Source organism: Natrix helvetica, assembly GCF_964273705.1.
Source record: "Natrix helvetica genome assembly, chromosome: 2".
Taxonomy (NCBI): domain Eukaryota; kingdom Metazoa; phylum Chordata; class Lepidosauria; order Squamata; family Natricidae; genus Natrix; species Natrix helvetica.
The window spans coordinates 249194685-249218085 of record NC_138552.1 but is presented as its reverse complement, the minus strand read 5'-3'; the positions used below and the strand labels follow the sequence as shown (position 1 = coordinate 249218085).

Sequence of the window (23401 nt, the reverse complement as noted above, 5' to 3'; positions counted from 1 at the left end):
ATTTATTATATAAAAAGCTACTGAGTTGGAATATAGAAAGTTCTTCAGCACATCTATATATATTTCCCCTATGACTGCTGTGGTGTTAATGAAATGGTATTGGAACCTGAATTTATACATATTACTGACCTTTGATGAGAGTAGCATCAAAGTTAAAAGAAGCAAACTGGTAACTAACTTCTTGACCTATATATTTTCCAGTGTTCTTTTTGTTTTAAACATTATTGTTGTCCAACATTTCTTTGAGTTAGCAAACCATAGTAAAGTACTTCCTCCTGATGTAATTTTCAATGAACACTTCACAAGTAAGTAAGTTGAACAAACAAGGTCTGCAAAGATTCCTTTCTTTAATAAATATTTTAACAGCTAGTCAAACATGTAAGAAATATTTTTCTTCTTCTGCTAACTAGGCAGGCTTTATATACGGTTATAAAAGAAGTGACTGATAAATATCCTTAGCATATCCTCTGGGAATTCCTGCTGACCAGTGTATTGAGTAACAGGGCCATTCAAGAAAAGAACTAAGTTGCTGATTGCTTCTCAGAAAGCTTTATTGTAATGAGGACAGCATTGGTAAGCAGCATTTTTGGGAAAGCATAAATCTGCTTCAATCATTGGAAGGCAAGTTGGTGAAAATGGTGAAATGCCTAAAATGTCTATAATGGTGCAAGTACTGAAAATATCAGCTTTAAGTTTTGAATCTGGTACTGAAAATATCAGTTTTAAGTTTTGAATCTGGTAAGATTCTACTCTAGATAACTTGGATACAGTGTTAAATACTTGTTAGCACCAGAACTAAGCAAGTACTTTCCTTTATATATAGAAGAAGGCCATAGAAGAATAATTTTCTTTTCCTTGAATTCCAGACACCAACTAGCATAATTAAATCACAGTAAAACTTTATGTTGACTCTACTTAGACCACTTAGATTACTGACCCCAGATGTCAATAAGGAAATATTTCATCCTGTTACCACAATACAGGGGGCTTCTTTAATAATGGAGCAACTAACTAGACTTGGAGAAATTACTGTAATTGAATTTAATTCAATTTATACTTGCATTAAATTTAGAATATCAGCATTCAACACTGTTCGTTTGTGTTAAGTTCAGTTTAGTTCCTCATAGTATACAAACAAAAGTTTATCTGCCATATACAATATTTTTCTTTTCATTAATACACCATTCTTAACACTACAGGTTGTGTATTTCAATGTTTATGACCAATCAGTAAAATTGGAAGTAACGTCTTCATACTTTCATGAGAAAAAAAGATTTGTTTATATCTGGTACGTTAAAGGCCTTCTTGTAAATGAGTACATGTGTGGGAGGCTAGATGTACAGTAAATGGATTAAAAAGGATGACTCAGAACACTTTAGTCCTATCTTTTAAAAAAAGCACTTGTCCTGAAACTTAAAATACTTTAAAAGAATAATAATCTTCAAATAAAATCAGTGTGTATATATATATATATATATATATATATATGTATGTATGTATGTATGTATGTAGGTAGGTAGGTAGGTAGGTAGGTAGGTAGGTAGGTAGGTAGGTAGGTGTGTACATACACCAAGATACACAAAGAAGAAACACCACTTGGACCCATAGTCAGCTCCATAGGCTCACCTCTATAGAATCTTGCCAAATTTCTCGCTAAACAACTCCAACCCTACACAGAATCCATCACCTCACACGTACAAAACTCACTCCACTTCATAGAAACAATAAAGAAACAAAACCTACAACCCAGCGACCTACTCGTGAGCTCGATGTCATATCCCTCTCACCTGTCATCGCAAACTTATACATGGAACATTTTGAAACTAATGCCTTAGATAAATCTGAACACAAACCCAAACTCTGGTTTAGATATGTTGATGACACTTTCGTGATTTGAACACACGAGAAACAAAAACTGGACAACTTCCTCACACATCTCAACAGCCTACACCCCAAAATACAATTCACTATGGAAATAGAAGCAAACAACCAACTTCCCTTTCTGGACGTCCTAATCTACAAAAAAACCCAATGGCTCCCTAGGACACTACTGGAAAAAAACACACACCAACTACTACTTAAACGCACAATCCTATCACCACCCTGCACAAATCAGCTCTATAGCCAAGACCCTCATCTCCAGAACCAAACGCCTAGCCGACAAAGATCACCTGAAAACTGAATTACTCTTACAAATGTATTATTTTCCTGTGATTGTAGAGACAGCAGCCAGACTGGGTATGCTCCGTCCATTAACCATTCGGACTGAGTCTACACTTATGATGTCATCGGGCCCTTGTTGCTCCTCCCCAGTTTCAGACTCAGTCCAACCTGGACTGGCTGTGAGAATTGATCTCTCCTCCAAAAATTAATTAGATATTTAATTGGTGAATTCTTTCAAAAAAAAATTTTATTCCTTTAAATTGGTTCCTTAAATAATCCTTTATCCACCAAATTGGAGGGAAATTCGAAACTGCTCTCGGGCTGCCTCTCCTCAGCCGTCTGACTGCCTGCGGCCACGAGTTCACTCAGGAAGCCTGCCTTGCATCAGACCAGCCAGCTCACGAGCTACGGCTCCACAGCTGTTTCCCCGCAGCGCTCCTTGACTCTGGGCACTCAGAGGGATGTGTGACGTTTCGTGCACAGCAGTTCCAGGCGAGTCCGGTGGCCATTCTGCAGATCGCCTGGCCACACTTACTATCGGCGGCCATTTTGTGGGTTGGAAAAGCCCGCAAAGATAGCGGCGGCCTTTTTGAGGCTCGGAAAAGCCTTGGAGAAAAAAAGTCAGCCATTTTGGATGCTATAAAAAAGGTGCGAACTCTACAGCAACCCAGTATCACCCCAGGTGGACCGGATCAGGAGCACCTGGCCAGCAAACGGGTGAGACTGTTGCCTTTCTTATTGGGGTGTTGATTTATGTTTGGGGAGATGGCTGATCCAGCTATGGATACGGATGCAGGATTAGAGGAGGCAAGCCAAGAGGCTTCCTCAGGAGTAAACCCCAAGGTCTCTAAAGCGACTACCAGGGCAGAAGAGCGCAGGCAGAAGGCCCTTGAGAAAGAATTTCAGAGGGCCCAAAACCAACAAATTCTAACTGCCCAGCCCTCCCTTCCTCCCCCTGAGGATCACCAAGTGGCTTCCACAGCTCCACCTATCTTGCCTCCCATGGGCCCTGACCCCTCCCTGGCCTATTCAGATGGGGAATTGTCTTCGGAGTCCTCGTCTTCTATGGAACCTGACAACAGAGGCAATTTCTTCGATGTCCCTCTCAATAGGGAATGCACCTTTGAACAGGCTTCCCTCCCGGTTACACATGGTTCTGGGGGGCCCCAACCCATGTACATATCTCCTGCTGATATGGCAACTATCATTGCTGAAACCATTAAACAGGTCATGGCTGCTGGTCTACAACAGCACCTTCAATCTACTCCATCACATGGCCATAAGCATAAATCATCTGCTGCGGCTCAACAACCTGATCCCTCTGCCTCTACTTCTCAGGCCTCAATTGGCAGGGAGCAAGATAACCTGCGGGATTCAGACCTGTGTGACGACGAGATGGTCACCCCAGATACCCCTGCCTTTACCAGATTATTCAAAACTGATCGGTTTAAGTCCCTTCTGCTTAAGGCCATTAAAACTACTAACTTACCATCTTCTGCTTCAGCTTCTACTTCACAGGAAAAACTGACATAACCGGCTTCAACTGAGGGTCCCAGTACCCCATTCACCGAACCCACGGTGGAAAAAGAGGTGATCCCTGTTCCCAAGATCTTCCTGAATGTCATCCAGAAGCAGTGGGAGTCCCCAGGCACGGGCCCACAGCCGACCAACCTCGACAAACATCTCTACAACATTGCACCTGAACTCTCCAAGTTCTTCGAGGCTCCCCCAGTAGATGCACCGGTTGCAGCCCTGTCTTCCCTGACTGTGGTCTCTGGAGCCCCTGAGGAGGTTCTCAAGCCTGAGGAGAAAAGGTCAGATCAAACCTTAGTCAAAAACTATCATGCTGCTGTCCGGGCTGTTAGGGCCTCTACAGCCACTTCCTTTTTCTTCAGGGCGACCCTGGTTTGGATTGAACAGCTTCAGGAGCGCATCGCTCCTACTGACACTAGATCACATAGGGACCTCAACAAAATCAGGGCAGCGGTTGAATTTACGGCTGATTCTTCCCTTAATGCGGCCAGGTTCGCTTCTAAAGCCATGGCCTCTTCGGTCACGGCCAGGCGTCTGCTTTGGCTCAAGCCATAGCAGGCGGATGTCCATACCAAGTGGCGCCTAGCAGCCTCCCCCTTCAGTGGCACCCAATTATTTGGTAATCCCTTAGATCCGTACCTCATGGAATCTAAAGACAAGCGCAAGGTCCTTTCATCTATCTACAAGAAATAGGACAGTCGGACCGCTCCTTTCTGCAGGAGGTCGCCCTTTCGGACAGCAGATGAAACGGCGACCCTCGTCCACAATGCCAATCCTACACTCCCAGACAGGGATCTCACCAGGACAGATCCAATAGAAACACAGCGTTTCCCCTCCAAGAAATCTTACCGTGGAGGAGGCAACTGCCATTTTTCACATTGGAAATGACTATCTGGACTCTCTTCCGATCGGAAGCTGCCTAGCGTTCTTTGCCCATCGCTGGGAGGAGACCACACAGACAATTTGGTACTCAAAACAAATTTGGTCTCATGCTGGAATTCCTCTCCATCCCCCAGGACCACTTCGTGCCATGTCCCTTCTCTCGGTATCCTCGCAAGAGGCCACTGATGGAACAGGTCATTCAGCACCTGTTGGAGATCCAGGCCATCCAATTGGTTCCTCCCCATCAGGAAGGGCAGAGTTTTATTCCGCCTGTTTGTAGTACCAAAGAACTCTGGAGGATGGAGAGCAATTTTAGATCTAAAAACGTTAAACCGCCACATTGTCTATCGGTGGTTCAAAATGCATTCTCTGCACACCATCCTCCAGGTGGTCAGGAAAGGCGACTTCCTCACGTCGGTAGACTTCACCGAAGCTTACCTTCATATCCACATCTTCATAGACCACCGAAAATATCTCCGCTTCTCCTATGGGGGGGAGGCACTTCCAGTACCGAGATCTTCCGTATGGTCTATTCTAGGCCCCCAGGGTATTCACAAAGGTACTGGCAGCACTAGCCGCCCACATCAGGTCATCCCCAGTTCAGATTCTCTGTTACCCGGACGACATCCTCTTGTTGTCCAGGTCTCTGGTTCAGGCAGGAAGAGATCTCACCCTCACCATTCACACCTTGCGGAATTTCAGGTTTGGGGTGAATCTCAAAAAGAGGAGCCAATGTCGCTATGAGACGGACATGCAATCTCAATGCTCTGAGATCGCTGCCAAAACTTTTATCGCTGGGTGGTCCAATCGGACCGAAACCGTCCTGTAGACCCACTTAGGGCAATCATTCCACAGATATTGGATTTCTTGCAGAGCGGGCTTGATCAGGGACTTTATCCTAACACGCTACACTGACATGTGGCTGCTCTGGCCTCTGTTCTGGATGGCCTGGCATCTGAACATCTACCTTCTCACCCATTGATCCGGAGATTTCTCAGTGGAGCGTCCAACCTGCGTCCCCTGCCATCCATAGATATCCGACTTGGGACTTACCTCGTGTCCTATAGGCTTTGACTTCCTCACCCTTTGAACCTATGAGGTCCGCTTCTTTGAAACTGTTGTCCTTTAAAACACTGTTTTTGGTGGCTGTAACCTCAGCCAGATGTATTTCTGATTTGGCTGCTCTTTCAGTCAGGCATGACTTGTGCGTGTTCCATCCAGACCGAGTTGTCTTAGACTGCACCCGACATTCATACCGAAGGTGAATAGCGGTTTCCACAGAAGTCAGGAGTTGACCTTACTTGATTTCTGTCCGTCTCCCCATCACGAGAGGAAGCGGAAGTGGCACATTCTTGACGTACGTCATGCCCTCAAGATCTACATCAACTGCAACGCCTCATTCCGCCATTCGAAAGCTCTCTTCATCTCCTTTCACCAGGCCTCCTTGGGTACCAAGGCTTCATCGTCTAGTCTGGGGCACTGGATCAGAGCCTGTATTAAACTGTCATATGAACTTCAATCCATACAGGTTCCTGCAAACATTGCATCTCACTCTACATGCAGCGCTGTGACATATGCGGCTTGGTCCACTCAAGCCACGTTGGAAGAAGTCTGCCGGGCGGCCACCTGGGCTTCTCCCACAGTCTTCACATGTCATTACAAGTTGGAGAAGTATGCGTCGGCTGACGCAGCCTTCGGGCGCAGCGTGCTGCAACAAGTGCTTGTGCCTTAACGGTCCTTTTTTACAATTTCCCACCCTAGTGGACAGCCCAGTCTTTGGTACGTCCCAGTCTGGCTGCTGTCTCTATGATCACAGGAAAATGGGTGTTGGTTCTTACTTGATACGCTCGTTTTCTGTTAGAGTAGAGACAGCAGCCAGCCACAAGGGCCCAATGACATCATAAGTGTAGACCCAGTCTGATTGGTTAATGGACGGAGCATACCCAGTCTGGCTGCTGTCTCTACTCTAACAGAAAATTAGCGTATCAGTTAAGAACCAACACCCAATCTCCAACGGATTCCAAAGAAAAACAACTACCAACCTAATCCAAAAAACCAAGACACAGAACAGACAACGGCATCGCCCTTCTCCCTTACATCAAATGCACCACAGATAAAATCAACAAAATTCTCCGCAAACACAATATCAAGACAGCCTTCAACACTGACCAAAAAATAGCCAACATATTAAGAAAGCCCAAAGACAAAATCCAGCTAGAAAACCAAGGAATCTATGAAATACCATGCAAAATTTTCCCTGCAACATACATAGGACAAACAAACAGGAGAATAAATGCACACATTGCAGAACACAAGAACGCAGTAAGAAAAACAGAAAAAACGTTCTCCCTTTTCCAGCACCTTAAAGCTACAGGACATGAAATTAATTTTGAAGGAACCAAACTAATCTTCAAAACTGAACACTTCAACAAGAGAATAATTATGGAAGCTATTGAAATAGAGAAACACCCCCACAATATGAATAAACATGACGATACCTCCCGCCTATCAGGCATCTGGAAACCAGCTCTAGTCAACAAATGAGCCCCACCCACCACCCAGGCCGTTACAACACAAAACAACAATGGACACACAGCCAGCACCAATCGCAAGAATCTACCAATCACGATACGACCACACAGCCAATCAATCCACTTACTGAAACAAAGCCAGCACTCCACACCCACCCACCAAGATTTATAGAAAGACGGAAGATCCGACCACGCTTTAATCCGAAAATACCAGCCTGAAGATGGCGAGTGAGACCTTGCCGAAACGTTGCCAAGACAATCTCAATCTTACACGGGAAAAGACCCTAATACAACAAGACCAGCAGAGATACACTATATTGCCAAAAGTATTCGCTCACCCATCCACATAATCAGTCTGTCTCTCTCTCTCTCTGTGTGTGTGTGTGTGTGTCTGCCTGTCTGTCTGTCTGTCTGTCTGTCTGTCTATCTATCTATCTATCTATCTATCTATCTATCTATCTATCTATCATCTGCTGTCTATGTAATTCCTGGTAAAAGCAAAATGTACGTTCTAGGTTAACTAATTAAATGTTACAATTCTTTAGAATTCTGAAAACTGATGAGCAAGATATTTTATAATAATACTGAATAATCTATTTCACGTTTTAATGGAACTTTCCCCCTCCCCTTTTACCTGTTTTGAATTTATGTCTCTGTGTAGCTGACAACCAGGATTTTTCACTGATAATGCAAACAAACATAGCACTACTACATGCAGGGAGATACACAATTTCTGTCAGCTTGGGAACCACATCACACTTTTTGATGTGATGAGGCGTTATATTCCAGAAGGAGGCAAGATCTGTTTTGGGAAGGGTTCGGGGAATTTAATGAGTGCTGGGGGTACATCTATGCAAAAAAGGAAAATGATTTCCCAGTTTAAATAGATAAATAAATCATGCATTTTTTAACCTATGAATTTTGAAATGTATGTATATAGCTAGCATTCAGATGGTGTATTGTAAACAGTATCAATATTTGTGTGGATTGACTTTAGATTAAAAAAAAGAGCCAAGATAGATGGTCAGACATTTATCAGTTGGATCCAAACATGTTATGGAAATGTTAATGATATAAGCCAGGGTTATCCAATCTTGGCAACTTTTAAGACTTGTGAACTTCAACTTTCAGAATTCTCTAGAATTCTGGGAGTTCAAATCCACAAGTCATAAAGGTGTCAAGGATGGACCCCCCTGATGTAAACCGTGATTTAACATTGATTCAGAATAAATAGATGTCTATTGCATTTGCATTTTAATAATTATACTGTACTATTTAAAAAACATACCGTTCACAATTTCTCTTTAATTTCCCTCAGGAGAACTTGATTTCCATGTAGTAAATGCTGCCTTAGCTTTGGATTTAGCATTCTCCTTACTTTGTGAACTGCTACAGCTATGGGGACAGACGGGTGCTGGAATCTCAGTCTTATTAGAGTGGCTGCTAAAAGATGATGACTTGAAAGATCTAAAATCTACAATTGTGGTAAGTCTGTCAACCAGTATTTCTGTACTGTATAGTTCACAGATGTTTTATCATATTTTATACTAAATTACTCAAGATATGTTATTTTAAAATATGAAAGCGGCTTAGAATCAATATTAACAATGAAAACTTTTTTCCATTGAAAATTCACTTTCATCATTAGCACGATATAATTTTAATTAGTAATTTTACTATTTACCATAGTAAATTCACCTATGAATTAAATTAGCATCCAGATTTGAATGATCAAAGTTTATAATCTCGAACTGTTGATGATTCTTCTGATTTATCAAATGATATTGGATTAAACTAACTCAGTAAGGCTATGTATGTCATATTCTGTAAATTTGGTCAAAATCCAGAGATTCTTTGAATTAGTTGGGTTTTTAAAAGCCCACCACATCAATAACATTGAGCAAAAAAAATTAAAAAATATGCTGGTAGCTTTCTTTTTCAAATGAATCTGATACAGTATATTGCTACAGGAATGTACATGTAGTCCTCGATCTATAACCATAATGAAGCCTGCTCATTATGGAGACAAGTGGTGACAATTGTTCAGTCAGAGAACCTCGCTTAATGACTCCACCCTCTGCTCTCCCTGATGCCACTGTTAATTAAATGCATAGGTCCTTAAATGAGCATAGGATACCTTAAGGGGTGGGTGGGTGGGCTGCCACCCAACTGAGTCCATATAGGAGGCAGATAAGCAGCAAAAAGCCTTGCAAAACCAAAACAGCCTAGCAGGAGGAAGAGCCCAGCTAGATTAGGGCCAGCACTGTGTTCCTAAGCTGGAGAGGTTTACAAATAAGCCTCTCTGTTTGGCCAATGATGGCGCACTTGTGGACTGGGCCTCTGCCCCAATCAGCTGGCTATCTGGAAACTGCAAGCCTCTCCTAGCTCTTGCTAGGCTTTGGGGAAGGTAGCTACCTGAATGCAAAAGTGGCAGTTTCAGGATGAATTTTCCAAAAGCTTTCCCTTGCTTAACCCCCTCCCACACCTAGAAAGCCACTTTTTTTTTCCAAAGCTGGGAGGGACAGACCCCCCCCCCCTTCAACATTAGGTGCTGAAAGACTCCAGCTCTGACCTCCAATTTTCAATCCATTTAACCATCTCTTATGCTAAGTTTACTGCATGCCTGGAAAGAGGATGACAAAATCTGTACGTTACTTACCGTTCTTTCATAAATGGCTGCCAGGCTGAAGAGTAGAGGGAAAGAAGGAAGGAAACAAAGAAAACCTCTGTGGCCGGTCATAAGGGCAAGGAATATGGGTATCATTCTTTTCTGGGTTTCATGAACAATAGGGTGCTTGATGTTATTCTGTTGTTCAAACGTGATATGAATTTTATTGATTCGACTACAGTATTTCTGATTGTACTGTACATCTAACACTTTTGTTTCCTTATATAACATATGAGCATTCATTCTTGCATCTTTATTTGATCTAGGCAATTGTAAACATTTTCTTTTTCTTTTTCTGAAGATGGGGAATGACTACCTGTTTGACAAAGGACAAACAAATTTTTGGGCTGAGAAGTTAACGGAGGTACGTCAGCTCAGTAAACATCTCCTTCTGCTCATACCAGTGACTCATGTTAGTTCATGTGAGCAAAGAAAGCTCTATCAGTTGGCAAGCTTAGCATCAGATCAGGCCCAACTTGTGACACAGCTTCTTAAAGAAATGCCTCCGAATCCAGAATTTTCTCAGTCTGTAGAATTTACAAAGTTGGCTATTCAGAATGAAAGAATATCACTTTGCCTTAAGATACTAAGTTTGCTTGAAGTTGGAAATAGTATTCGCAAAAGTTAGAGAAAAAACCTGAAACATAGTTTATTCATTGTCAGTTACCAAATGTAAATTGATTTGTGAACACGAGAATGGGTGAAGTTCTTTTTGTGTCATACAAATACAAAGAACTTTTACATGGAAATGTTAGATATTTCTTGTACATAAATCCACTGAAGTCTTCATTCAAATTATCAGAAAGGGACCATCTTGTGAAAATATGTAACTTTTATTTGGGGCAAGAAAATTTTTATAGCTACTGCAAGGAGTGAAATGATTTAACTTTGCACAGATGCTGGCCACCTGTGAAACTGATTTTATTCTGTAAGTTGTTCTTCCTGTTTTTATGTGTAGAAATATATCAGATTGCATTGCTTCTTTTAATTGTATACCACAGTCTATGCATTAACAATTGCATCACAGTTGTAAAAGAATCCTAAAATAAAGCTGAATGTTATCAGTATCAAAGCAGACTAAGGTTTTTTTTTACTTGTTTTTAATCATGACTGATTTTTAAGACTTGATTTAGGGTGTGGATTTGTGTGAATAGAGTGGCAGTCAAATATGCTTTATTTTCATCCAGCTAGATATAAGCAATTGTGTACTAGAATACTAGAATATAGGATTGTTAGTCACCTATGATTCTCAAAATATAAATTTCCATTTTTCCTAATCATTCAATGACTAGATTTCATATTTTGCAGAATAATTCATCTCTAATTTATTATAGCAGTTTGCTTTGCAGTCTATTGTTTCCATTTTTCAGGAACTGTATCTGTTAGAAGTTTTCTTTAGAGAGTAACCCAAGCTGCACTTTGAAAATGTTCTTTACCCTTTTTACATTGCTTAACTGAAATTAATGATATTTCTATATGACAAATTTCTGCATTTTAAGCACAATATAGTATTTTGTTTTATATAAATACTTGAAATAGGCCAATAGGTGGTGCTATAATACTGTTTTGCCACACAGACTAGACTTGAAGTTGTTTCCTTAAGTTCAAGATAATACTGGAAAACTGGAATATTGTGAGAGTAAATGCATCTTCAGTGGACTAATATGCATCTGAACAATTGTTTTACACACACACTCTTCTGACTCACAACATCATGGCTAAAAAAATCAGGTTTGTGGACAACAGATTTATTTTTTCAGAAAATTTATATAGCCGCTTACTCACTCACAGTGACTCTAGGCAATTTACAAACAATAAAAACACAGAATAGGAAAAAAAATAAAATAGTAACACAATACCCCCCCCCCCCCATGACATCACATAGTCAAATAAGCCATTTGATGGCCTCCATCCTACTCGTTTTCCCAGGCCTGCTGACAAAACCAAGTCTTCATAGTTTTATCTGAATCATCAATACTATTTTCCTAAGAGTTAGTTCCCATATGAGTAATGGACCTATAGACTTTTCTAACTATGCTTAACAACAATTATACTATATTGCCAAAAGTATTCGCTCACAACTGAGTCTGATTACGTGGGTGGGTGAGCGAATACTTTTGGCAATATAGTGTATCTCCAGCTGATTTCCAATAATAGGAGTAAAAGAAAAGATATTGCATTAAATGTGCTTAGACAAAATAAAAAGGAAACTTAAGTATATTCACAGAATTTTATAGGATATACCTGAAAGCGTATGAAGTGCAACAAAAGATAGTGAGCCATTGTTATATACCTGGGATGGCGAACCTATGGCACGCGTGCCACAGGTGGCACGTGGAGCCATTTGTCAGGGCACGCAAGGTGTTGCCCTGTCAGCTGGCCAGCGCACTGAGTTCAGCCTTTTTTAAAGCCATTTTTCACCTGGGGAGGGTGAAAACAGCCTCCCCCTCAGAGGCCCTCTGGCGGCTTCAGGAGCTTCCCTGAAGCCTCTGGAGTGCAAAAATGGAAGTAGCCCTATGGGCAAACCGGAAGTTTTGGAACGGACTTCCAGTTTGCTCGTAAGGCCGGTTTAAGCCTTCAGGAGACTTCAGGGGCCTTCCGGAGGCTTCCCTAAAGGCTCTGGAGGACGAAAAACAACCCAACAGACAAACCGGAAGTCACTTCGAGTTTGCTCATAGGGCTGTTTTTAGTCCTCCAGAGCCTTCAGGGAAGCCTCCTGAAGGTCCCTGAATGCTCTGGAGGACTAAAAACGCCCCTACAGGAAAACCGGAAGTCCGTTCCCAAACTTCCGGTTTGCCCATAGGACCGTTTTGTGCTCCGGAGGCTTCAGGGAAGCTCCTGAACCCTCCAGAGGGCCTCTGAGGGGGGGGGGAAGAGGCTGCTTTCGCCCTACCCAGGCTCCTATAAAGCCTCTGGAGCCTGGGGAGGGCAAAAAAAGCATGCAAAAAATGGGGACCGCCTGTCATGCACACATGCGTGCTGGGTGTGTGTGTCACACATTGCATTATGGGTATGGCATGCCTACGCATGACCCCCCTGCAGTCCCCCTGCTTATGGCACACAAGCCAAAAAAGGTTCTCCATCATTGTTATATACCATACGCTCTTTTCAGTTATATTCAACTTATGTAACTTTGATTCCCTGAATGTGAATTTTCTAAGCTTTAAACTTTCATATAATTGGCAATCCCTGCATGGACTTGGCAATGCAGATATTGACAAAGCAGGAAAGAGCATAATGGTTCAAACATAAGTGGCATTAGCAACTTCAAGTCTTGGTTAATTAGTAAACAAAAATAATGTTAAGAACCATCCTTATCACTGGATTTAATGTACGTTTTAAACCATCTAATATCTCTTTAGTTTATGAATAGCAAATAATTCTATACGCATTTCATCATACTATGAGTTACTGTATAACTTTTCAATCAGAAACCTTTAAACCTTAAACAGCTGTAAAAGAACAAAAGTCTGTTATTGAGTGGTTTTGTGTAAAGTATTTATTCAGAATGTCTTATCTGGTTGTTCAAATGTTGATTAGAAGCAGTGGTGAAATTCATATTTTTTTACTACCGGTTCTGTGGGCCCTGGTGGGCCTGGCATGGGAAGGATACTGCAAAATCTCCATTACCACACCACTGGGTCCAGCCAGAGGTTGTATTTGCCGGTTCTCCGAAGTACTCAAAAATTCTGGGATCCCCCCAGATCCACAAAATATCTGATAAACATATTTAATAAATGTTTTAGGAAAATCCTTTTAAGACACAATTTTATACAGAGATTGCATGTTGCTGAGTTCCATAGCCTTTTACGTCAAAGTAGGCAGCAAAAGACTGCAGTTGAATAACCACTGGGTGGGGACAGAAAACAAAAACTCCGCGGTGTTATTACCGAAAATCAAAGAATTAATTTAAACATGGGGAGGAGGTCTTCCCATTTCTGCTGTTTTGCAACCTTGGATGTAAGCCTCGCCACTTCCTCGATTGAGGAAGCTTGCTTTCACTTTACAGGATGCAAACACTAGGGGGCATCCCCACCTTCCGTAACTACTCGTCAGTACGCGAAGCTGTCACGTCCACAGCTCGTTAGCAGTGCAATTTCGAAACCTCCTCCTGCTAACTGCCCAGGCGTTTGGCTCAAAGGTTAACCCGGTCTCCCCCCGCCTCCCCTTGCTGCGCTTTAGTGGCCGCCCGCTGGGGAACGCTCGCACTTCGGCTAGCGTAGCTCTCCGAGACTGTCCTTTCACTTGCCTCGGAGACGGATCGGAGGACATTTCTCTGCGCAGCTATTTAGCAGCAGTAGTTACTTGAAAGGCGCCCTCTCCCTCCCGACACGAACGACGCGCGCCCGGCGGGTTAACGCCTGCTTGGCCGAAGGGAGAATCCCAAGCCCGGGAGAGGCGGAAAGGAAGAGAACCTAATGGTCACCTAATGGTCGTGGCAGGAGAGGCGAAGGTGCAAAGCCCAGATCCAAGGGACTCTTGAAGTCGGCACGGTTTTGCCGCTGAGAAGCCCTGGATTTCGAGGGACTGGCCCTCTTTCTCCAAAAGACGATCTAACGGCTGCCTTCGTAAACTGGAGGGGCTCCCCTTACTGATACCAGCAGCCCGCCAGTCTTAGCAAAACGCAGGGCTATCGTGCTATGTGGTTCTGCGCTGATCAGCTCGATCGAAGGTAGAAAGGGCGTGTGTTTGAGAGAGAGAGAGAGGAGGAGAGTAAGCCGTATATATATATATCGCTTATAATTATATATAAATATATATAATTCGCTTATTATACAAAAGAGGTGGGAATTGGAAGATGGATGTTACTTTTCCTGCAAGAAGGGGCGCTTTGCTTTCACTGGTTAAAAAAAAATCACAATGACGGGGGGGGGGGGGCGTACCAGCTCCCATAAGGCACGACAGATAGGCTGATTCAGGAGTTCGCCGTTTTAGCGGGCTTACGCTTGGAAAGACAAGCTACAACCAAGAAATTGTGTGTCTCTAACTCAGTGCAAATCCCCCGCAGCCTTACTACTCCTTTTAAAGCCACCATTTTTATTCGTTTGGCTAATAGGCACAGGTTTCTACCAGCAGCCGGCGTGCATTCATTATTGGGTCAGAGAGCTGAGAAATGAATTTGGGAGAGGAAAGGAGGACTAGCCTCCCAGCTTCAGCCCTTCTCCCCGGCGGACGCTCAACTCTCAAAGGGGCGGGGCTTGACGGCAGCGAGCGCCCAAACGTAGCCCCGCAGCTGTATGGCGTCAGCCCGCCCCACCTCCCTGATCTTTGCCAGGCTCAGCAGCGACGGCCTTTGTCGGGTTGAGCGCAGAGCTTGAGGCTGTGTGTCAAAGGAGAGAGAGCTGGCTTGGCCAATCGCATCACAAGACCTTGAGTGGCTGCCAAGCCTGCCAAGTAAACGGTTGTGGGGCGGTTGCAGGGAGAGAGAACGGGAGGGGGGGGGGAATCCCCTTTTCAGAAGGGAAGACGAGTCCAGCGGAGGGGAAGGGAGTGCTCTCTTCGCCCATCTAACCTTAACACGCTTGCGGCCAGCAATGGAACTCCTGCCCCACCGGTTGGCCCGAAAGGATTTGTTTCCAAAACCCGTCGCGTGGCACAAAGCTCGGAGGGAGGAAGAGGAGGAGTTGCGGGGCGTCCCATTTGACTCGCAGGAGCCTTGAAGTTTGTCCTTCCCTGTGGTCTTCCCAGGCGACCCAGCAGGGGTGTGAAACGGGCTGCAAATCCCCGCGGCGGCCTGTGTTTACTTGAGAACTTTCAAGCTGTGCAAGGAAAGGCGGACTTCGGGAGAAAAGGGTTGAACAACGATGGGTTTCTTTGTACGTCAACCGCCCATCTCCCCACATTAAATGACGTAACAAGACAATTGTGTTACAGTACTGGGTGCAGTTACCGAACCTAGATTGTTATTCATAGATCTATTTCTTTCCTAACTTGGAGTTAAAAGGACTAATCCGTAGAAATATCCACAGGATTGTACCTCAGCTCAGTCAAGTCCTACCCCGTAGCTTTCTTTTTCCGCCGACTTTCTGCCCTGTCTGGCTTAGCAGGTGCAACAGCCACGCTATATTCTTGCACGCCGCGTTTGTACTTTGCCAGTGGTTAACCTCATGGGAGTTTTCCTGAGCACACGGCGTTATTATAGTTCTTGTGGGAACCAGCCGCCAATTATACTAAGCCTTTTGTATGCTGAGGTGCTCTGTGTAAAAGTCGGCTTCACACCATGTCTACCCTAAAACATTTTCTGTCGAGGGAAGGAGCTACACGCTGTACGTTGACAGCATGCATTGCAGAGCCTAGAGAACAGTGCTTTCTCTATGCGAGTCAACAAGCTTTCAGCGCGTGCCTAGTACAGCAAGGACTGAAGGGGGGGGAAGCTGCTCCGCTCAGCCTTCGTACGCGGTAACTTCGTATTCCCTCCCCCCTCCTCACTGAGGTACTTCAAGAAAATTGGCGGCGCCCAATGAGAGAGCGTAGACTATAAGGGGCGGGGCTAAGCTGGGAGGGAGGAGAATCGTTGGGTGGTGTTGCTGGGAGACCCCGGCTGGGTCAGTGTTCCGTCCCTCCCCGCTGTTATCCCGGCATTTATATATATATGGGGCGTGTGCAGCTGCTGCGAAGTTCCAGCAGTCTAGATAGCTGTGGCTTTGGTTGAGTCTGACTGGGAAACTGATGAGATTAATTCCGATCTCAAGCAGTTAGCCCTTTCCTATTCAGTCGTGGCGCATCCAAAGCTTCCGAGGAAAGTGGGATCTTTCGGTCCTTCCTGCATTTCCGACCATTACAGGATCTAGAAATGTCTACAACACTTTTATCTGCCTTCTACGACATTGACTTTTTCTGCAAGGTAAGAGATGAGTTCGTGGGTGGCTCTTTTTTCTTTTTGAAGGAGGCGGTCGGAATAGTTCTTAAAAGTTCTTGCTAAGAATTTTCCAAGCCTAGGACTGAGCTCGTTTGAATTCGGGACTATACTTTTCAGTGATCTTTGTAGAGACACAGGCTGCAAGATCTGTTGGCGCTTTGCAAGATATTTCGAGGGAAGGTAAAAGTTTGACGGACGCCAAGCAACTTTTTTGCTTACTAAAGCGTGCGTATGTAGTGGGTGTGTTTTAAAATAAAACGACAGATACAACGAGCCTCATACTTGGTACGGCAGGCTCCAGCTGTATTGAATCGGAACTTTTAAAAGTGCATTGATTCGAGTGGGTGGGGCTACAGACCACCTCTCGAAAAGTTTTAAATTGCTTGCAGTGGGAGGGTGTCTTGACAACGACTCTTGGATCAGCGGCTGAAGCTAGTGGGAAAGGGTCTTGATGGCTCGAGCGCTCATTAGGGCGTAGTGAAAATTGCTAAGTCCTCTTTCTTCCAAGATTTGGGACTCACGGTGCACGCTTTTCCGTTCTAATTTTCCGCCTCCCTTTTTTCCCTGGTTCCCAGACCGAAAAATCCTTGAGCAACATGCTGGACAAGAAGGCAGTGGGGAGCCCTGTGGGCACCTCTCCCAGCTCCAATTTCACGCCGGGCTTTCTGCGAAGGCACTCGACCAGCAATCTTCAGGCTCTGGCTAACGGCAACATCAAGTTTTCTAGTGCCACGCTGTCCGCGCCCTCCAACTTCGGCAGCCTTAAGGAGCCTGGCACCGGGGCAGGCGGCTGCGGTAGCAGCAGCTCCACCACCGCCTTGCTGAACAAGGAGAACAAGTTTCGAGACCGGTCTCTCAGCGAGAATGGCGAGCGAAGCCAACACCTCATGCAACAGCTGCACCAGCAGCAAGTGGTGGTTGTGGCAGCGACTTCGGCGGGAAAGGGCGGCGGCGGCGGCAATGGGGGAGGAGGCGGAGGAAACGGCGGAGGGGGAGCGCCGATCAACTCCACACGTTACAAGACGGAGCTCTGTCGGCCGTTCGAAGAGAGCGGCTCCTGCAAGTACGGCGAAAAGTGCCAGTTCGCTCACGGCTTCCACGAGCTCCGCAGCCTGACCCGCCACCCCAAGTACAAGACGGAGTTGTGCCGCACTTTTCACACCATCGGCTTCTGCCCCTATGGGCCTCGCTGCCATTTCATCCACAACGCGGACGAGCGCCGCCCAGCGCCCGCCAACGGCAGTGCTAACCCGCCAGCGACCCAGCAGCAACCGCCCCCGCCGCCGCCTCCCCCGCTCCAGCCCAACCCTCCGCCTCACAGCAGCCATCCCTCGCACCACCACCATCACCACCACCACCCTTCCCTGCACCCCCCGCACGCGGGCAGCACCGGCGACCTCCGCGCCTTCGCCCCCTCCGCCCGAGACCACCCGTTGGGGCCTGGCGGCACCAACGGCTCCAACTTTGGCATCCCGCACCCCCGAGGGGGAGGAGAGAGGCCCAAACTCCACCACAGCCTCAGCTTCTCCGGTTTCTCCGCCCACCATCACCACGGCGGGGCTGTGGCGCAGGGCGGGCTGGAAGCGGCGGCCCTGCTCCTGGAAAGCCCCGGTGGGTCCCGCACCCCGCCGCCACCTTCGGGCGGCTCCTACTGTGACGACTTGGTCGCCTCCTGCGCCAACAACGCCTTCGCCTTCTCGGCCGGCCAGGAGCTGGGCAGCCTCATCGCTCCTCTCACCCTCCACCCGCCGCCGCCTTCCGCGCCTCAGCAGGGCTGCTTCGCCAACGCGGCGACTTTCTACCGCTGCCATCAGCAGCAAAGCGCTGCAGGGGGAGGAGGTGGAGGAGGGAGCTGCTGCCCACCGCCCGGCCCTCCCGCCTCTCCGCCTTTCAGCTTCCAGCCTTTGCGCCGCCTCTCTGAGTCTCCCGTTTTCGACGCCCCTCCAAGCCCTCCGGATTCTCTCTCCGACCGAGAGAGTTACCTGAGCGGTTCCCTCAGTTCCGGCAGTCTCAGCGGATCCGAGTCCCCCGGCCTGGATTCGGGTAGACGTCTGCCGATTTTCAGCCGCCTCTCGATCTCCGACGATTAAGGAGGTCAGGAGGGGGAGAGGCCCTTCGAGCTCCCGTTTTTTTAGGGGGTCGTGTTCCCCTGGGCAATCCCAGTTAGGGTAGTTACTCGCTGCCCTTTCTTTCCCATCTTCCCATCCTATTCATCAGGAGTGGAAACTAGCCAAGTTTGCACAGACTATTTTTGTTGCTCATTTCTTTTTCAGTGTGTGCTTTCCTTTGTGTGTGTGTGTGTGTGCGTGCTAAAAAAAATCCTTTGATTGCTGAGCAAATTCAGAAAGGAGAAAGCAAAAGAAACTTTTTTTCTTTTTATCAAGATGAACAAAAATCAATTTGCAGAAGAGCAAATGACGTCATCAAGAACAATTTTTTTTTAAATCTAAAGACTGGAAGGATGGGATTTCCTTTTTTTCTCCCCAGCGCCCCTCCCAGACTAGTTTAATGTGCATCACCAGCAACAGCCATTCCATTTTCAAGTGTTTGTGGGGAGGATACAAAGGGTAAAGAGTATTTAGCAAACAAATTATCTAATCATACTCCCTGAGGAATCAGCAATCAATCTGGAGGCCCATGAACTCTGCATTCCAGGTCTCTTCAGATCTATATACAACAACAAAAAAAGAATAAAAGAAGAGTGGAATTTGTTGCCTTTCAATCAGATTTAAAGTAAATATACTAAACGTATAAGCTTTTAAAAGAAAAATCCAACATCCTGCCAAGAATATGCCTTGATAACACTCTAGTTTTTTATGTATCTATATATATTATAACATGCTAAAACTTCCATTCCAAAGTTTAATATTGGTTCCATTGCCACCACTTAGTGGATGTTTGGCTTAGAACAATTTTTGTTGCTTTATTTGGAAGCATTCAACTGAGTTTAGTTTGTAATTGTTGATGAATAACTGCTGATTTTTTAATTTTTTTTAGCTGAGTTGTTCGCGCAAGTCACTGCACAACTCAATATGAACCTATTTAACTTATTTATTATCTTGTGAAAAGTATACATTGGTAATTTGTTCATACTGTATTTATCAGGTATGATGAAAAGCAATAGATATATATTCTTTTATTATGTTTAAATTATGATTGCCATTATTAATCGGCAAAATGTGGAGTGTGTTCTTTTCACAGTAATATATGCCTTTTTGTAACTTCACTTGGTTATTTTATTGTAAATGAGTAAAATTCTTAATTTAAGAGATTGTATGTAATATTTATTTCATTAATTTCTTTCCTTGTTTACGTAAATTGAAAAATTGCATTGGCTTTTTTTTATAGAAATCTGACTCAATGCTGTGGAAGTAGTTTGAGAAATTTCAGTGGTTTTTTTAAAGAATGTACAATGGTTGTAACCAGTCCAAGCTTAAACTTACTTCACAATCAGTCCAAATTTAAAGTGGCAAACCTACTTCTTAAAATTAACCAAAATGTATTTCTGTTGCCTAACTTCACCAATCACACTGTGATAGTTTCAGAGTATGTAGCAATAAAAGGGGTGGGGTGGGGGGCTCCCAGTATTATGTTTCACAGTGCCTTTTGTAAGGGTCCATGCTTGCCTTAAAATCTTCCTCAACCAAACGAGTATTTTTTCTTAATGCTTGAGAATTTGAATGTAGGGCTGGGTTTTTAACTACAAGAAATTGTACCACTCATTTTTATTATGGAGGCCACCTTTTGGATCTGAACCTCTTTTTGTGTACAAGAGTATACCTTTATTAAGATTCCAACACATGTAACTTTTTGTTGTGTAGGAAATCAGGAGTTATCCAAATCTTTTCTCTGGGTGATGAATGAATGAGCAGTATCTTTTTTAAAAAATGTACATAGGTACAGGTTCAGCACTATGTACTCTTTGGACTACTTTAACAGAAGTATGTTTTGAATGTAACTAGAAAATAAGTCAACTTGAGTTGTAATATATTTTGGAGAGTCAGTTCACTACAAATTCAAAGTGTGAGACTGTAAACTTTGTACTGTAAATGTTTTGTAGTTCTCCCAATAAAACTTTTGAGGAAAAAAATTCCCAAGCTGTTAAAGCCATGTCTACAAGGTGGTGCTTCTTTATTAGTTTTCCCCTGCCAATATGGTATCTAGCTACAGATTAATCTAATTTTGAATTGCAGAATTGCTCCATTTCAACTGGAAGCCTGCCAAAGGCAATAAGCTGTTCCAGAAGGTTCCAAAGTACTGCAAAAAGACACACAATCCTATACACACCACTGGGGGGAGGGTGGGAGGAAAGAAGATAGCATTTCTTTGTAGATATAATCATTCCCCCACAGATTTGTCATGTTTACAGATTAGCAGGAAATTGTAAAGAAGGGTAATATAAAAACAAATGGCTGGTCTTAAGCTTTTTTTTTTTTAACAAAATGGACTGCAACATCTGTTGCATCAGAGGGTGGTTCTTGCTACGTATCTACAATGTTTTTCAAACGTGGCAACTTTTTTAGATGTGAGAACTTTCATCTGCCAGAATTCCCCTGCCAGTATATAGGGATTGTAGTCTGTACATCCATTGCAAAATTTCAAAATTTGGTTGATTTATGAACCTTGCCACGCCCATGCGCAGTTTAGCGAAAGGGAAAAAAGCCATGGTACATCATGTGATGCCACTGTGATGATGCAAGTTTGTCACGCTTGGTGTAGAGAAGTAGCCCAATCTCTTAACTATAGAATTCTTTGGTATAGAACCCTGCTTTAAAGCAGAGTTCCCTAAAATGGCCAGGGTTTCCCTGAGGGCCGATAGGAATATCATATAGTACTATTACGTAAGTAGTATTAAATTATTTTCATATATGGTAATTGAACAATCTGAAACCTCAGGAAGGTTGATGAGCTGAAGAGTTTGCTTTAAGACGTGGTTTGGTTCTCTGCTTTAAAAGGTTTTTACCTTAAAATTAAGTCATATATAAGAGGGAATATAGTATATGTTGAATGTCTTACGTACTTTTTAAAATGCAAATGCTAAGTAGGAGAACGTGAGTTCAAGTCATGCCTTAGCCCTGAAAGTCACTCTCAGCCCCATTCACCTTACAGGGTGGTTGTGGGAAAATAGGAGGAATGTGTGTTGTATATATCTGCTGCCTTGAGTTATTTGTAAAAAATAACAGGCAGGATATAAATAAATATTTAAGTAATACAGAATTAGAATTTCTGAGGATTTAGTAGCCCCTCTAATATTAGTGTCAAGAAGTTTATAAATGTGCATCAATCTTTTGTCAGAATAAATATTTAAATGATTATTTCCAAACAATAATAGATGTTTTTGTTTTGATTATACACAAAGTTATGGTTAATACAACTTATTTGAGCTATGAGGTTGACTTTACAAATAACTAGCTAGAATGCAGCACTGCTGCCACATGGTCCTTATTTAAGCAAAGATTTGACTGAATTAGTATTGAAATATTCACAATTATCTGCACAATATTCACAAAATCAGTTCCCATTGTTTCACCCAGTGATATGGTGGGGGTGGGGGTGGGGGCTATGGTTTTTATAAATACGTGTTTGGTGACTGATTAATCAATGGTTTTTATGGTAACCTTTGTTGGGAAAGAAAAACCTGAGAGAGAAAGAAAGGAATTTAAGTGTAACCTGAAGGGTTGGTAGTATTTGTCAGCTAAAAGTGGCTGTCCTTGTTTGTACCTTTGAACATTCTCAAACATGCATTAGTTGCAAAACTCATGTAGTAATCTCTTACAGACCTTCGTGACCTGTGGCCTACCATTCTGGAACATAATCAGCCATGCTATGAGACTGGTTTGCTGCTGCTATGTGACCCTACTTTCATTCTGATTTTTCACAACTAGTTTAATGAGCAAAGTGATACCTTTCTTACTTGCCAGTGCACTTAAGTTTCTTCAATTAATTTTTAGCTTATGTTTCTCTCATATTAAATTTATATTTTCAAAAGCCTTCTCTGATCTAGATATGCTGCTTCCAGTTCCTATAATACCAAGTTATTTGACCTTGTTAATGAGCTTATGGGAATCAAAGATGGGCCAAATTGGGGAAGGCTGCTTTACCACAACCATGCAAGATTATTGTAACATAAACAGAGGATGAAAAATCAGGAAGTAACAAGGCTTAACACTAACTGGAAGTCTTGATTTGATACCAGGCTGGTACATTAAGTATACTTAAAAAACAACTGTAAACATTTTAAACTTTTGTTCCTCCTGCCTCAAAAAAAAAAGATAGTCAAATAATGTTGAAATATATTATCTCCTATCATTCATTCCTTTCTTGTCTTTTTACTGATAAATTGACTTTGGGTGTGAATCATAGCAGTACAGTTCAGCATTTCCTGATTGTGATACAAAGCCTGAGAAGCAGCTGTTTCATATTATATTCTAGCTTTCAGTTATTTTCATTCTGTGGGAAAACAAATCTAACAGTAGCTTAAAGTATCTTTAGAACCAATTCTATTTTAAATCATTTTTTGTATAAATCCTTTCTCATTTACACACACACACACACACACACACACACACACAGCGCCATATAAAATGTCAGAATGTGCATCCATAGACATTGCTGAAAATAAATAAGATAATATTTTGCTTTGCATGTTTAGTTTTCCTATTTCATATTACAAAAACATTAATGATGGAGCTTGATCATATTAATATCTGAATATCTGAAGAACACACAGTCTGCCCCATAATAGAAAACATGCTATTCCTGAAG

The 23401-nt window shown here is 43.5% G+C and overlaps 2 protein-coding genes across 3 annotated transcripts in view; both read left to right on the top strand.

The window, feature by feature from the left end:
* THADA (THADA armadillo repeat containing) overlaps positions 1–10833 on the top strand; it is a 111859-nt gene extending 101026 nt beyond the window's left edge. For both annotated transcript variants that reach the window (XM_081940023.1, XM_081940024.1), the window contains 2 exons: positions 8428–8594; positions 10079–10833. In XM_081940023.1, the coding sequence (XP_081796149.1) occupies positions 8428–8594; positions 10079–10405 (494 nt within the window). In that variant the 3' untranslated portion in view covers positions 10406–10833. The remainder of the gene's footprint in view (positions 1–8427; positions 8595–10078) is intronic.
* Positions 10834–15205: 4372 nt separating this feature from the next.
* On the top strand, positions 15206–20742 carry ZFP36L2 (ZFP36 ring finger protein like 2). Its single transcript, XM_081941105.1, has 2 exons — positions 15206–16621; positions 17212–20742. The coding sequence occupies exons 1-2, from the start codon at positions 16571–16573 to the stop codon at positions 18724–18726; spliced, it is 1566 nt and encodes a 521-aa protein (XP_081797231.1). The 5' UTR covers positions 15206–16570; the 3' UTR covers positions 18727–20742.
* The last annotated feature ends 2659 nt before the right edge of the window (positions 20743–23401 follow it).

What these genes read in the sequence shown, in the direction of transcription:
- ZFP36L2 (XM_081941105.1), top strand. Translation starts at nt 16,571, where the DNA reads ATGTCTACAACACTTTTATCTGCCTTCTACGACATTGACTTTTTCTGC. An exon ending in ACATTGACTTTTTCTGCAAG is followed by an intron (nt 16,622 to 17,211) that starts GTAAGAGATGAG and finishes CCTGGTTCCCAG; the next exon opens with ACCGAAAAATCCTTGAGCAA.